The sequence below is a fragment of the Gigantopelta aegis genome, chromosome 4 (assembly GCF_016097555.1).
Source record: "Gigantopelta aegis isolate Gae_Host chromosome 4, Gae_host_genome, whole genome shotgun sequence".
In the NCBI taxonomy this organism is placed as follows: domain Eukaryota; kingdom Metazoa; phylum Mollusca; class Gastropoda; order Neomphalida; family Peltospiridae; genus Gigantopelta; species Gigantopelta aegis.
The window spans coordinates 99,066,050-99,083,215 of record NC_054702.1 but is presented as its reverse complement, the minus strand read 5'-3'; the positions used below and the strand labels follow the sequence as shown (position 1 = coordinate 99,083,215).

General features: G+C 35.0%; 1 protein-coding gene across 1 annotated transcript in view; it reads right to left on the bottom strand.

The window, feature by feature from the left end:
• The window catches only part of LOC121371546 (transcriptional-regulating factor 1-like), a 29,587-nt gene extending 16,673 nt beyond the window's left edge, over positions 1–12,914 (bottom strand). Inside the window, exons 1-5 of the mRNA XM_041497519.1 lie at positions 12,882–12,914; positions 4,940–5,964; positions 4,244–4,475; positions 2,230–2,502; positions 567–802 (exon numbers count right to left, since the gene is read on the bottom strand). Coding sequence (XP_041353453.1) covers positions 567–802; positions 2,230–2,502; positions 4,244–4,475; positions 4,940–5,771 — 1,573 coding nt within the window. The 5' untranslated portion in view covers positions 5,772–5,964; positions 12,882–12,914. The remainder of the gene's footprint in view (positions 1–566; positions 803–2,229; positions 2,503–4,243; positions 4,476–4,939; positions 5,965–12,881) is intronic.
• Positions 12,915–17,166: the final 4,252 nt, after the last annotated feature.

Genomic DNA, 17,166 nt, shown 5'->3' with positions numbered 1-17,166 from the left:
GTCATGTCGCAATTCACTAACAAGTTTCAGAAATCAGTATACAATTCTAAAATATTAAATAGTTGCCAATCAGTTTTCTAATAGCATCTCTCGATAATGGATTTTGTTTCAAACTATGTTTTTTGTTGTATACTCCATACATTTTGCTTCTTGCAGAACAAGCATTTTGCAGGTATTGCTAAACAAATCCCTAATACATGATCCCCCATCAGGTCAATAATTTTTTATATCTCCCAAGTTCAAGGGCCATAACTTTGTCAAATTGAGGCAAATCCCCATAAAATGTCAAACTACCTGTATCTCCACATGATAAAGCAATACGCAAAACTTGGGCATTGTGAAAGGACAGATGGACAGAAAGGGGATTAATAATTTCTTAAAATCACTGACAAATTATCTAACACCACCATTACCTGTCACTTGTGTCAATATTTCTAACACAAGAATGCAATAACTTAAGAAATCATACCCAAATACAAAAAACTATATATAAAGATGAGAAGAATGTCTCCCTCTACCTAGTGTTTCCTAAGTAAGTGATATATGAAGTATTTCATAGGTTCTACCTGGGAAGTCGTACACGCGGACTCGCTCCTGCCAGGCCTGGTCCTGCTGTTGCTGTGGTATCTGTGTCTGTGGTTGTTCTGTCTGCTGCTGGGGACTCGCCTGGACTGCGGCCGCTGCTTGCTGCTGGCCACCTCCCGACTGCTGGCTGCTAGACTGGCTGTCAAACTGGAAAAAGTTACTCTGCAAGGACACCTGGTTTGTACAGCTCGGGCTCTGAGATGCTGTGGTGTTTGTGCTGTAGGAAAACAAAAAGAAGAGTCCATCCACAATCCTAAACACAATTTTAATAACATTAGACCACCGTTAACATGAATAGACAAAATTAATGATATAAGTGTGTCTTATAAATAATAACAATATTATATACAACTGCCATGATAGAATAAACTGGTCTTCCATCCTGTTTTGTCATACATTTGTTTTTTTTTTGTTTTTTTTACAAAGAACAGCAGAAAAGTCTAACTGGCGAGTTAATATATTTCATGAGACCTCGATTAAAGATGAATGAATAGTATGTCATGGAAAGAAAAATAATACAGATGATCAATTATAAATTTTAATTAAGAAAAATATTCTCAAGATCATAAGTTTAACCCTTTGACATGGAGAACATATATGATGCTTACCACATTGTGAGGACAGCCACATATCTGTTGTTTTAGTAGTGCTAAATGTTTGAGTCAATGATGTAAAAAACAAAATGACAGCTTCCATGAAGGTGCAAAAATTTTATGAGACTATAGATGAAGTAGTTGGTTAAATTTGATGAATCTGATGAATGTGGTTGACTTGTCACCTAATGGTAGCCATAAAAATAAACTGAATTTGAGATGTTTTGGGTTTTTTCCATTGAATGTAATTGCACTACAGGACCCTTGGTTTAAAAATACATAATTAAAAACTTTCCGCGTTTATACGAGTTACTCTGTTCTGATTGGACGACGGCGAAGGAAAACTGAAGTTTATCCTTCAATAAACCTTAAAAAATTACGTCATTAAATCAGCTGGGATGTCATTATCTAAAACAGGTCATGGAATGGACGAAAGAAGCTGATTTATGTGTATTTTAACTAAATATGGTGTGTTCAGACACTTGTGCATAAATTTTAGAAGAGGGTGGGGGGCTAAACTGTGGCTATCAAAGTTTAACTAAATATGGTGTGTTCAGACACTTGTGCATAAATTTTAGAAGAGGGTGGGGGCTAAACTGTGGCTAGCAAAGTTTACGAGGGTTTAAGACATGCTTCCCCCAAAAATGTATTGAAAAAAAAAATATACAGAAAAATTTGCTTGATCAAGGGGAGGGTTCGACTGACAAAACCCTCTCTCCACACACTCCTATGTTTGTAATTATATAAGAACTGCATGTTATTTTAAAATATATTTATCAAATGGGACTTCATTACATAAAACAGATAATGGGAAGAATGTTGAAACTGATTTATGAATTATGTTTAATTTTAAGTAAATAAGTTGTGCTGTTTGTAATCATAAGATTGTTTGTCATGTTTTTGTTGTGAATTTATCGATGTATAAGTCACAAATTTACTGTACTCTACGTGATTTAATACAATTTGTGACTGTTATACATCGATAAATTCAAAACAAAATGACACGCAATTCTTATATATCCCCATTTAAAGGGTAAATAAAATACTTTACCAGAAAGTAGGTGATGCCATCTGCTGCATCCGGGCAGCCTCTTGTTGAATGAACAACTTGTCCAGGGCTCGTGGTTTTCCATTGTGAATCGTCGTGGCGATACCCGCGGCCGTCATACTCGCCAGCACGCTGTTCGTGATCTCTTCAGGCGTTTGCTGGTGGTTGGCTTCAAGATGGCGCCGCAAGGAGCGGGCGTCGCAGTAACTCTTCTCACAGTTCTCAACCTGACACTGGTACGGTTTCTTCTCTCGGTGTGTCATCAGGTGACCATTGCTGCACAGACCAAGCAAAAGATGTTAACTACACATAGATGATCAAAAATATACATATGAACATTTTCTTCTCATATTCTATGAACAATTCCAAGTATATCAAATTACACACACACATTTTTCTTTTTTTTAAATTCTAGTCCCACAGAACAAGAAATACTTTCAATGTGTCAAAAGAAAAATGAAAATTATAGATATATTATTATCAAATATATTATGTTAAAATATTCTATATTAACTGTATACCTACTGAGGTGGAGTGGAAATAAAAATGCAATAAGTCACAACAATATACAGCTTTATTTGAATAAATCACACACAGAAAGAATTAACTGGATCTACAATAACGAAAGGAAATTTTTTGTCTTCCAACAACTATTTGTACTGGCAGATTATGCTGACCATATAAAACAAAGTCATATCCTGCTACTAGCAAGATATGACGTTTGATGTCAGGTAAATGTAAACTTTAAAATCCATATGTCACAATGAATGAATGAATGAATGAATGAATGTTTAACGACACCCCAGCACAAAAATACGGATCAGCTATTGGGTATCACAAATGGTAAGTATATGAATATATTATTAATATATATTTATGTAAAACTACTGTGTAAGGAGCTGTGGGTGAAAAGTATAATACCATACATAAAATCAAGGTAAGTATATTTTAAAACTTTGTATATAAGTCAAACAGGGCTTCTAGATTATGGTAGCCCCACTCCCATTGCTAGTGATATTCAAGGTGGGGCTAGTAAATAACTACTATTGCCATGCCCGACGGCTAGTGAAATTTTTTTGTCAAATGTTGCAGTTAAATCTATTTTGTAAATATGAATATCATTCCCCCAACCCCAAACTCCCAATGTTAGTGTTTTTAAGGTCTATCACCCTCTTTAGGTGACATATCTGATTATTATTATTATTTAGTAAAATTGTATTAACTTAGGGCTAGTGAATTTTTAATTGTGGCTAGTAAATTTTAAAAATTACTGATCGCATGGCTAGTGGATTTTATAAACAAATTCTAGAAGCCCTGCAGTCAAAGTGTTTTAAAAACTTTACAATTAATTCTGGATGGAATTTAAAAGATTCCAAAACATTTCTGTTGCCAAATATATAATTTCTCGTTGGCTTGATATGACCACTCCACCAAAATGTGGCACAGTCAGTGTACACTGACAATGTTCACACTGAGGGGGAGGGTCCTTTTTAAAATAAATGATTGCGTCAGATATGTATGGCCAATGCGGGCACGACACAAGACTACTTCATCCTTCCTGCATCGCCTGTAGGATGACTGCCACTCTCCCAAGACTGCCTTGACAGAATGAAGCTTGTTCGCAACCTCACCGTCCCAATCGTCTTGCCAAGTCAAAAAGATATATTGGAATATCAGCGTCATCTAGTTCACGCCGAATAGGAACTTCTGCTGGGTAAGACTCGCAGAATTCACAATTCTTACATTTACAGAATGAAGCCAATAGCCTATGTCATTAACTAGTTATTCTCTATTTATAAATAACATGCATATTTCCCCTAAAGAATACATTGAAATCTGCATGACCTTGTTCAGTTTCATTTTATTAAAAATTTTAAGTTTTGCTTATACACACAGGTATGATAAAATAGGTAAACTGAACCTGAAACACAAATTACTATAACATGGACAGATTTTTTTTTTACTGAGCACTATATTGTTTGCTGCAACTAAAAACAAAGACTGAAACAGTACTTACAGGTGGTCTTGCCTCTTAAAACCCTTAGAGCACACATTGCAGATATACTTTCTTTCCTCGCTGTGTGTGAGACGATGCTTGGCTAAGGCACTGGAGTTATTAAAACCTTTACCGCAAGTTGGACACTGTACATTAGTCTTTGATGGGGAGAGATGAGATTTAGAACTCTTGCTTTTATTTTTTGACTTCGTACCACTTTCTGTAGGAGATTCTACCGATGGCTGACGATAACCTGAAATAGTGCAGATTTTAGTTTTTGTAATTCACACAAATTTTAGTGCTGGGCTAAGTACTAGTAATCATAACAGTCTGGTAACACCATATAAATTGCATGTGTGTGATGCCATTCAATATTTGATGAATGTGGGTGCTGTCGGATTTCTTTCTGTAATATGTGTATTAGTGATTAATGTGTGGATTTTTTTAATCAGTTAACTCGAAAATGATCGATGTAAAGGTATTTGACGTCAAACATAGGATTGTTATGGTATTAGAGCGGAAATCTTTGCCAACTGTTTGGTTGTCGGGAATTGCCAAAAAAATACATAGCTTGGTCTCTGACTGTAATAAGAACGTATTATATTTACCAAAACTGTTAAAGTTTTATATTTTTCATCTTTATTACATTAGACTGACAAAAACTGTTAAATGTATTTTTTATCTGTCATGAATCTTGCAACATTACAGATGACATACCACTTGATTCTGTCGTCACTGCACCCAGACTAGTACTGTCACCAACAGCAAATCCAGTATCTGAGAATGGTTGTGGTGATAATGATAATGGATCATTAACATGGCTGTCAAACAAATCAAAAGCATGTGCACCCTGACCCTCGGTCAGTCGAATATTTTGAGCAGGATTGCCCATATTTGACAGAAGTCCATCATCCAACTGAGGCAGGTTTCCCGCAGAGTTAGTACTATTCATGTCGAACGTTCCATCATGAAGCATTTCACTGTCATTATAATTGATCGCACTCAACATGGCGTCACTCGTGATATCCGTGGAGGGAAACGGCAAAGACGAAGCACCAGTTTGAGAAGATAATGCCGGACTCTGCTGGCCACCGCTTGAGTCTGGGTACGAAACGACGGAAATATTCAGAGGTGACATTCCCTTTTCTTCGGATAATTGCGAACCAATATTTAAATCCGATCTATCAATATTGGTTTTCACGTCCGTTTTTCCACCATCAAGTGTTTGATGAAAATGTGAATCAGCCATTTTGTTCAATGAAGAAATCAAATCTTGAGCAAAAACTTGATTTTCTCGACTATTATCCTTGTCGTCTTTAATATACGATACCTTCAAACTATCTGTTGTCAGATAGGGCAGTGTCGTGCCAAATGTGACAGGAATGGTAGGAAACACATAAGAAAGAGATATATTGGGATCCATGAAAGTATGGCAAGTTGGTAGATCTCCTTGGACAACTGGTGTGTGTATATCTGAACCATCCATGCTACTACTGGCTGAAAACATTCCCGAATCAGAGTTATCTGCCCCTTTCTGATCTGTTTCCATTTCCCAACACACAAACACATTCCTGATGTTTTTGACTTATTTGCCCAATACATTGTCATTCACCCAGAATTTATCCAAAGTAAACGGATTCATGTCAAACAATGCTACACAAATCCTATTATGCATATTATGCATGATGAAATGTGATTAACCACACAATTTTAAACACTGGTTACATTTTGACAGGTACTTTCTGAAATAGAAAAAAAAGAAATATTAACATTTCAAAATAAATTTGTATGCCAATACAAACAAACTTGTAAAAAAATAATATTACAGCCTGCCCAACAGCATCTAAATCCTCTTTCTGGAGTATTTTTAGAAATACAAGATTATTATTTAGTATGTTTTATTGTAAATTTTCAAATGGACTGTTCACACAAAAAATTACAAGTGTAAAACCTATGGTCTATGGGAGGGTTTTAATATCAGCATACTTTTAAAACAAACACAAATGTTGATAAAAACATTTCTTACAATTTTAATCAACATTTTAGATGGGACACATTTAGAAAGGTAAAAGAAGTTTGTTTTGTTTAACAACATTAATGAACCACATTGATCAATTAATAATCGGCTATTGGGTGTCAAAACATTTAGTAATTCTGACAGAGTCATCAGAGGAAACCCACTACATTTTTCCTAATGCAGCAAGGGATCTTTTATATGCACTTTTCTATAAACAGGAAAGCACATAGCATGGTCTTTGTCTAGTTGTGGAGCACTGGCTGGAATGAGAGAAAAAACCAATCAGTTGAATGGATCCACCGAGGTGGTTCGATCCTGTGACACAAGTACGTCAAGCGAGCACTCAACTGACTGAGCTAAATCCCACTCCAGAAAGATGAGAGGGGTGCACACAAAAGAGGTGGGGAATAGAGGTTTTATGCTCATGAAGATGTTGACAAGTGTGAAAAGCTCCAACCTCATAATAAAAACAAACCTGAAAGAGGGCATTAAAACAAATTGCAAGGCCTTATAAGGGCTAAAACGAGTCTCCCATGAGTTGCTGTGCCAATCAGCCATATTCTTTTAAGGATAGAACCGACACGATCCTAATAGATCAAGCCCTTTTCAGGGTTAAAAACTTTAATGACGGCCACCAATAGGCTAGGTTCCAATAATGAGCTACTCTCGTCATACTAAGTTCAAAAATAATATGTAGCTCCCGTTTTATCTTTCAATGAACAGTTCAAAAATGTGCCAAAATTCCTTCAAGAAATTACACAAATTTTCCTTTTTGAGTTAATCCTAGAGGATATTTAAAATTCAATAGCACCAAAATTGCCACCGTCCACTACCAACCTTGGTCGATTTCCTAATGCTCATTTGCACTTGCCAGCATGGATGGTCCTCCCTTCCACCCACCCCAACCCATTTCCTGTCCTGGACAGAGGAGCCAGCCAAGGATGACAACTGTGCCCATGATAGGCTTGTACTACAACAGCTTGTTTTGAAGTGTATGTCAAACCTTATGACCTGATCTGACCAGGGCATTAAATTGTGTTATAAAAGTTAAACAATAAAAATTTTACATTTACAGGTTTAAATGCACAAGTAAGAAATAATCTGAATTTGGCAAATGCATTTTATAATAAATTTGCAATTTTTTTTATTAAAATGCATCATGTGTTACGTTATGGAGAATGGTACATGTGGATTAGTCAAAAACAATTCACAATCCTTGTAAGAGAGAATGAATTATTTTTCGTGAATTCACACTTTCGAGTGCATTCTCCAACTTAAAATCTATTATTCTCTTCTTTTTTTTAAAATTAATTAATTAATGATTATGTAAAAAAAAATCTACAAAACTAATAACCCAAAACAACAAGATGCTTTTGAACCCAACCTGACTGATTTGGCCAGGAAATTTCCAGTTGTTGGCTGCCATTAAGAGTGATAAATGTGCAATCTATGAATTCTGATTTAGAATTCAACAATCTTCATTGTATTCCAAATGAATATATTACTATCACCAGTATCGTGCTTAGATTACATATTCATGCCATGAAGCAGATGTGTGACCTCATATGGGCTAAAGCACTGCACTTGTTTATAATTAATGTACAAGTACAAGTTCAGACTGCTGTAAAATTCAAGTTGCATTGTTCTCAGTTGTAGATTCTTGAAAAATAATCTAGTTAAAACAATAGTGTGATGTCACAGAATATAATAGAGGTTTAAGGATACCCCAGCACAAAAGATACATGTATCGGCTATTGGGTGTCAAACTATGGTAAATGGTAATACATGTATGGATTAATCTTAGCTACAGGGTACATAATAAAACCAAAAACAGACAATAACTAATAAGTGCCCCTACTAGGTACACTCTGGCAGAAATGCAGCCAAGGGGTGTAAAAATTATTTTAGTTTCCTTGCCAAGGGGCCAGTGGTCTTCAGAAAACACTCCACTACATTTTCCAAAAACTCGAAGAGGTATTTTATATGCACTTTCATAGAAACGAGACAGAACATACCACTGCCTCTGATTTACCAGTCATGGCACACGGGTTGAGATGGTGGGAAAACCCAATCAGAGAATGGGTCCACCGAGAGGGTTCGATCCTTCAACCCAACAACCTCAGGCAACCACACAAATGTATAGATCTGCTTCCTTGCAGGTCATAATTTATTGTTTATTTTTGTATACTGTAACTTTCTAACTTTTTTGATGCAGTCCAGAACATTGAAAAATATCAGGCAAGTGATAAATAAATCACTCTCCTCGTAAGCTTCATGCGAGTAATTTGTCTTCTACAGGGTATAGGACAAATCTTAAGTAAACATTGCACATTAGTGATGGGTATTGCCAAAATTTTCATATTAGCGATATATTGTGATACAGGAACCTGAATTGCAATACACACTACAATATATACTGCAAAGTACAATTCTCAATTATTGGAATTTATAGTGTACTAATTTCATATACATTTTGTATAACTTAAATGATACACAAGTCAAACATGATTTGTTCAGAGCAAGTGAAGCTATTATTTCTTTTCTTAAAGGGACATTCCTGAGTTTGCTACATTGTAAGATGTTTCCGACTAATAAAATAGTTCTACGATTAAACTTACATATTAAATACATTTTCTTGTTTAGAATATCAGTGTCTGTATATTTAATGTGTTTCTGGTCATCTTAATATTTGTAAGAAGCCCAAACTGCATATTGTTTTCAAATAATTTTGTACGTACGAAAATATGTATTTTAGGAAATAAAATGAAATTTAACCTAGTATAAATATTAGAACGATCACACACGTTTAATATACAGTCACTAATATAATTATGCCGAAGAATATATTTGATATGTAATTACAATCGTTAAAAAGTCTCTGTTAGTCGATAACATCTTTAAAATTGCAGCAAACTCAGGAATGTCCCTTTAAACTAATTTTCTTTGAAAATATAATGTGTGTGCACTAAAACACATACAAAATAAGCACAAGATACTGATATACTTAAAAAATATTGTGATATGTATTGTTCAAAACTGATATACTGGTATGTATAGCAAACAGACCAATCACTAAATCAGTATTTATAATAACATTCATAGTATCATACACTGGGGCTGGCTAGGGTAAAAGTTGCTTCTTTTCAATTAACCAGCAGGAGTGCTGTTACCATATTTTTAGGTGGAATTAACAGAACTAGACTAATTTCTGAAAGATATGAGATTCATTAATGATATAAAAGTTCATATTACATTCCACAAAATCACTGACACACATATCTCGAGATGGAGAGAAAGACGGAAACAGAGAGAAAAAGAAAAGCAGAGACAGACACACACAATCTAAAATAAAACCATTAATCAGAGATTTCTAAAACTAAACATTTATCATTCATTGTGTGTAACATTGCCACAAAACAAACCAATTTCTAGTCATGGTTGCTGGATTACATGCATATTCTAAAGTACATATATCTGTCCTGTTTTGCTACATTTGTCCTATTTATACCCATTATCAGGAATGTGAGACCCATTTAAAAAGAAAAGCTGAAATGATCTTTAAAAAGCTGAAACATCTATGATACAATACTTAAATGTTATTTTTCAGCATTTCATATCAAATTTAATCTATTTTGGGTAAATTATTTATGCAAAAAAAAAACAGAAGCTAAAATCAGATAAAAGGCTGAAAAATCAGATCCTACCCACATAACACCAGCTAAATGCATGCACTTGGAACAGACACCTAATAAATTGCAAGCAAACTTCAGTCTAATAACAAAAAACATGTTTGTTTTATTTAACACCACCACTAGAGCACATTGATTTATTAACCATTCGCTATTGGATGTCAAACAACTGGTAATTTAGACCTACCATCTTAGAAAGGAAACCCATTACATTTTTCCATAAGTAGCAAGGGATCTTTTATATGCACCATCCCAGACAGGATAGCACATATCACGGCCATTGATATACCAGTCGTGGTAATATGGTATCTAAGATATATTAGTTTGCAATACAAAATACATTAAAGATACTACAATTAAAAACAAATTACCTATTTTGACCCCTACATGACCATCTGAATTCAAAATCATGTACAAGTACTTATCCTCAAAAAACTTTACCCTATAGATATAAACCTAAATAAACACAGGTACCTATTTCTTTTTCTTTTTTTTAAATCTATCACAGTATCAGACATTTCTAAACACATTATTTACAGATTCTCCATAAATTGTAAAATATAATGCTCTATTATAATCATATTGATGAAGTTAACTTAAAAAAGGTTTTTAAAACTCTATTTTCTTCATTTTGACCCCAAATGACCTTGAATGAACCCAAGTTAAAACTATATATATAAGCTTAACAAATAGTTGAATTAATAAAGCTAAGCACATATCGTCGTGTTCACCAGGATAGATCCTGAAATTTTACATTTAACGTCTATTCAGTATTTGTTTTCTTTACATACACAGGAAAATTTACCTAAACTCCAGCATATTTTCATCAGTTCCATAATTCAAGCTGTAGGAACAGACACAGTTAACATTTCCACAACAATCGAATAGTCATTTTTATAATTGATCACCACATTGGTATAGTTCAACCAATCAATTTTCAATTATAATCAATTATTAGAACATCCCTACCAGGACTATAATATTTAACTTCATTTTTATATTCAAATGAAGAAAAAGCATACTGCCCCAGGAACACATCTCAACCATCCGGATTGTCAATTAAGGATATTGGGTTAACTTTATGAGAAAACAGTGTAGGAGCCTTTTATCTCCCTACTAACTGTGACTAAGCCATTAAAACAATTGGGGTTGGAGCCGGTACTACAGGCCATAAGATTTTAATTTACATGGGAAACACTTTTTCAGTTCCATGCCTAATAATTATGTGAACCTATCAGAAACTGGGTTTTTTCATTGAATAGTCATATATTACTCAATATAATAATCATGGGAAACAAAATTTTGGTTCCATGATTTCATTGACATGGTACCGGAAATGAGTTTCCATGAAATCTGAGGGCCTTTACTTGAATGCCCACACAGTACCTATTAGCTTAATGTCTGGTTATTTAACTATTAAACCAAAGAAACTGGCGTGTTTCATTTATAAACTGCACACTGGTGAAATATGGGGTTTTGCTATTTATATGATTATTATTGCAGTTAGTTTCTGCAGCACATTTTTGTTGTGAAAAACGTTAATATGATCGAGAAAGAGCAGATCTAGTTAGTGAATCAAGATTAAGAACACAACGGAGAACCCACATACAAAATCTTGATGTAATGTGAATCTTGGCAAATAAAACTAAGCATCCAATTTCCTTTTGTTTCTTTTTGGTGTGATAGCAGTTGTACCGATAGCAGTTGCGGAAAGAGTTCCTTATTTTCCCTACTCTTGGGGTACTGAATTACTGGATTACGAAATATAAACATTATGTTGGTTTTATAGAACAAATTGTTTTAAAAGATATTGTATGTAACTATCGCTAACCCTAACCTTAAACTAATTCTAACAAATATTTCTTTAAAATTGTTATGGGGAAAATAAGGAACTCATGCCTAGAAATTTTACTTGTTATTGGGAACACAAAGTTTACAGTAACTTAAGATCTAAAACATACAGCTCATACTTAATATTACTATATGGTTAACCTTTAATTGGGATTTCATTTCACATCTCATCCAAGGCTATCTTAATAGTGCCTTTAACCACTGCATATTTTCTATATGTATCTAGATAAATTATTTTGGAACTTTTGGAACAAATACCTTTTAAAATAACCCATATTAGCTGATGACATTTTTTTTGTAATGCTTCGGCTAAAAGTGAAATGATTACAGCAGATATTTTTATGGAATACAGCAGGGATGTTACATTACACAACTGTTAAGAGCAAATTGATTATGTACACAGGAAACATTTTGTTCAGTAATTGATGACACAAAAATATAGAAGTTACTGGTTCTCAAAATTTAAATGTTGACATGAAAATCAAGACCATAATTAAAAAAATTTATGCTGGAACAGTTGGAAGTGTTGCCACCATTTTATTTATAAATGAGTGACAGTCACTCAAATTATTTGTTTTTGTTAAACTAATCGGAAAGAGTTCCGTATTTTCCCCACTACTACAAACGACGTAGTGCTAGGCCTGGATTTGAACTCAAACATTATGTTGATTTTATAGAACAAATTGTTTTAAAAGATATTTTATATAACTATAACTATAACTATCGCTAACCCTAACCCTAAACTAATTCTAACAAATATTTCTTTAAAATCGTTATGGGGAAAATAAGGAACTCATGCCGAAACGTATAACTAGTTATTTACAGTTTTACAAAGCACTGCACAAAGAAAAATACTTGTCATAAATTATATGCTTAAAATAAACCATATTAAAAAAACACAAATAAGTAGATTTTTTTTTATCCATGGGTATCTTGAAAATCGTACGCAATGCGTAACAATATCAACTGCATCGATGTTGAATAATAGGTCGATGTGTAGATAATAATAAAAGCTGTTGGAGAATTTTACTTGTGTGTATAATAAAACATAAAATAGAAAGCAAGCAAAGACAAAATACTGAACATTTTAAGCTAAAGGTACCTGTAGCCATTAATTTGTCAAGGCCAAATTACGAATTATGTCGAATATGCATGCAACTTCCTTATATAGTTCCTTATCAATGTGCATGTTTAAAAGTAAATACTGAATATATCTCGTTTAAAAAATAACTACAACGAACATTACATTTGTTTGGGTTAAGTACTCTATTAGTTCTTACGTGGACATACGTTTATACAGCTGTAAGAAATCGAGGTAGTTTTGGCTCAGTAATATTTTCTTTACCATCCGGATGGGAAATCGGTTCTAAAAGTAGTGCATGACGTAAAGAACAACAACATAATTTCTAAACCACCATTTACAATGTTTAATTAATATTTTATATTTTATATTTAATGTAACCATTAACTAAAACCTCTACCAGAACGTATAAATCACGTATGTGACAAAAGAAATATGTTTCTTTTGTGAACTTGGTTTTCGTGATTATATCCAATTAAGGTTCAAGCACGCTGTGCTGGGAACAGACCAACTATCCATAGTCCGTCCCACAGGGAATGCCTTTTTACATACTATGGGATTTACTACAAGTTATTTATTTCTGAGACGATTGTTTTCTAAATTGACACAAAAATAGTTTTTTTTGTTTGTTATTTCCATTTTTGTTGTTTTTCTTACGTCAAACCAAACTGAAATTATTTACGAAAAAAAATAATTGTAGGATGGGATGGACTATAGGAAGTCTGTCAAGAACCAAGGTTAATGCTGTTACTGTTAGTGGTTAGTGAGTTTTAAAAGTTTAGTGGGTGTAGTGGTCTTACGCCTCCCCAATGAACCGATAAAACTTACTCTGGGTTGGATCCGCTATCTGGAGGCGAACCCAGCACCTACCAGCCTTAAAAGGTAAAGTCGATTCAAAATTAGATAATGACCCAAAATATTATATAATTTACGTTTCATACCCTTAATTATACACCTATAAAACATATTTACATTGAAATAATTTCATTTACTACTATTTATAAATTTATATCATTACTGCAAAATTCAAGTTGGGGGTGTTTCATTAGTCAATAAGGAAAGTTGGAGGTGTTTGCATGGGTCAAAAAATAAGATCGAATCCCCTCTGCTTTTTGTTTTGTTTTATATATATATGGGGGGGGGGGGGGGTCATTCCCAACTAGACCGTGGTATATAAGCTGTCGTGTCTATGGAAATGATCAAAGAAAAGATCCATTGCTGCTAGTGAAAAAATTTAGATGGTTTTCTCTGAAGACTATGTACGTATCACAATTACCAAATCCAATAGCCGATGAGTAATTAATTAATGTGTTTCGTGTCGTCAAACAATTTTGGTTTGTTTGTCTTTTGTCCAATAAGTGTTGCCTAGATACTTGAATGCATACACAATGTAACAAAGGTTCTAGTACACAGTCGAGGAACGCAATCTTGGAGACCGACTTTCTTCTTTAGGATCTAGCTTAGTCAGTCGAACGCTCGCCTGAGGTTCTGGTGTTGTAGGATCAAACCCCCTCAGTTTTTTCTGATTTTTTTTTTTCCGCTCCAATGCCTCACGACTGGTATGATCAAAGGCTGTTGTATGTGCTGTCCCTCCTGTACAAAAGTGAACATAAAAGATCCCTTGCTGCTAATGGGAAAATGTAGTGGGTTCATCTACAAAATGTTGCATGAACATGGATAGTTCATAAATCAGTGTATTTTTGATAAACAAATCAAACTTTAACCCTCTCAAGTTTCTGCTTGTTGATAACCTTATATAATAATATATTAATTTACAGATTACCAGCCATTGATTTACACAACATAACTTTATATAAAACAATGGCCTCAAACCTTTAAGCTGACATACGACAAAAGGGATTATTAAACAATTTCCAATAGTTAATTGCCTTTTATTGTTTCGTCAGGTTTATATAACATTTAACGGTGACTAAATGCTTCCAAAACGTTATGATAGACCAGGCCCGTAGGAAACGGCGGGGGAGGGGGGGGGGCATGTGCCCACCTCCCCCACTTGTGAGCCTTTTTCTTCTTCTTTTTTCTTTTTTAATCACATTAATGTTTGCCATTGGAACCAAAATCTGATATAGTTTGTACCCGATCCGTCAGTGTCTCCTCCCCCTCCCCCACCCACCCCCACCCCCTCCCAAAGACGTTCCTACGGGCCTGTAGACCTTTAGAGACTTGATTTTAATAAATAAAAAAAGTTAAAATTTGTTTTGTTTAACGACACCACTAAAGCACATTGATTTATTAATCATCGGCTATTGGATGTCAAACATTTAGTAATTTTGACATATGGTCTTAGAGATGAAACCCGCTTCCAATTTCTATTAGCACCGATGGTGCAGGATATTCTCACCTTTCGCTATCAGCATTTCACTATTTAGACAGTGATTAGTGAGCACACGTCAACACAACTATTTAAATTATCAGGTGCAGGTTTAGTTTTGTCTAACTAGTTTTGATCATGAGTGGCGGTCCTCTTATAGTAAAATGTCTACCAATTAAATGTGTGATGAATAGGCCGACCAACTTTCCGGAATTTTCTGGAAGGAAGGAAATGTTTTATTTAACGACGCACTCAACACTTTTTATTTACGGTTATGTAGCGTCGGACATACGGTTAAGGACCACACAGATATTGAGACAGGAAACCCGCTGTCGCCACTTCATGGGCTACTCTTTTCGATTAACAGCAAGGGATCATTGCACCATCCCACAGACAGGATAGTACATATCACGGCCTTTGTTACACCAGTTGTGGAGCACTGGGAGAAACGAGAAATAGCCCAATGGGCCTACCAACGGGGATCGATCGCGCATCAGACGAGCGCTGTACCACTGAGCTACGTCCCGCCCCTAAATGCGCGAGGAAAGTAATGACGCATTACTTTAGGATCAGCATAATTGTCAATGAATGAATCATTAGTATGAATATCCCAACACAAAAGCATTGTAAATTAATTAGCATTTTTCTGGTTTTAAAATTATCACTTGGGAGAGGGGAGTTGCTTTCTCTTCGGTAATTATGAGGATATACCCCTTTATAGAAAAAAAAATGTACACAGAGCTGTCAACCGGTGGCAATTCTTAGGTGTGAGAAAATTAAGACTACAGGCTCTTGGTCAGGTCCAGGGTAAAATAGGGTTTTTGTTTCTTTGGTGACTGTTTATACAGAACAGAGGACAGGCTTCATATGCTGTATTACTACTTGTAGGTAACTAATACAGAGACCCTGCACATAATTCCATTCAGCTCCAAAATACAAATCACTATTATAAATAGGTTTATTTTTTAAAAGTTTGAGATTGTAGTAGCGTTGCGCGAGAGCGTGATGTTTCTTACAAATGTGTGAGACTCACGCCAAATGCGTGACATTTTACATGTGTACAGTAGCGACATGTTTCGCCCGTGTAGGAATCTTTTTCACATTAAAGGCACTTCACCCTTAAACGGAGGATATATTTCATCATTAAATGTAATTTATATTGTTTCAAAACATAACTAAGGAGCAAAAGCGCTTTATATACTTTTTTAAACAACGAGTTGTAAAGTTAGTGGTATCTCATACGGACCATATGAATATGTGTAGTATTTTATTTGTTACATATCCAGCTATAAAACGTATTTACGGCGTTTCTAAGGTCTAGACTATAGTTAATTCATGCGTCTCTGAGAATACGGTTTTAGGTTAACTTACACTTGATTTCAAAGAGCAATCAATTTCAGTCGTGCTAATCTCATCGGATGGTATGGTTGTGGCGACCGGGCTATTGTTTAGGGGCATCTAAGGTATGACTTTAAATTGATAGCAGGCATATGTACGTACAAACAGACAGACAGACAGACAGGCAGACACACATACTTATAGTGGGCGTCCCCCCCCCCCCCCCCCCCCCCCCCCCCCTGCTCCCCGTACAATATCCTGGTTACACTAGTGGTTATTGCCATGTAATGTGATAAATTACGAATATTCATGTTGTAACCAATGGGTGTGCAAGTAAATTCGTCGGTTTACGTTGGCTGTAAATTCTGTTAGTGGTTGATAATGAAAATTAAATAATTAAATTCAGTACCAAATATCTCTCTCTCTCTCTCTCTCTCTCTCTCTCTCTCTCTCTCTCTCTCTCTCTCTCTCTCTCTCTCTCTCTCTCTCTCTCTCTCTCTCTCTCTCTCTCTCTCTCTCTCCCCCACTCCCTCTCCCTCTCCCTCTCTCCCTCTCCCTCCCCCGTCTTAATCAGATTATGTTTGTAACTGTTATACTAGATTTGCAGTTTAGCAAGTACATTACATCAAAATACAC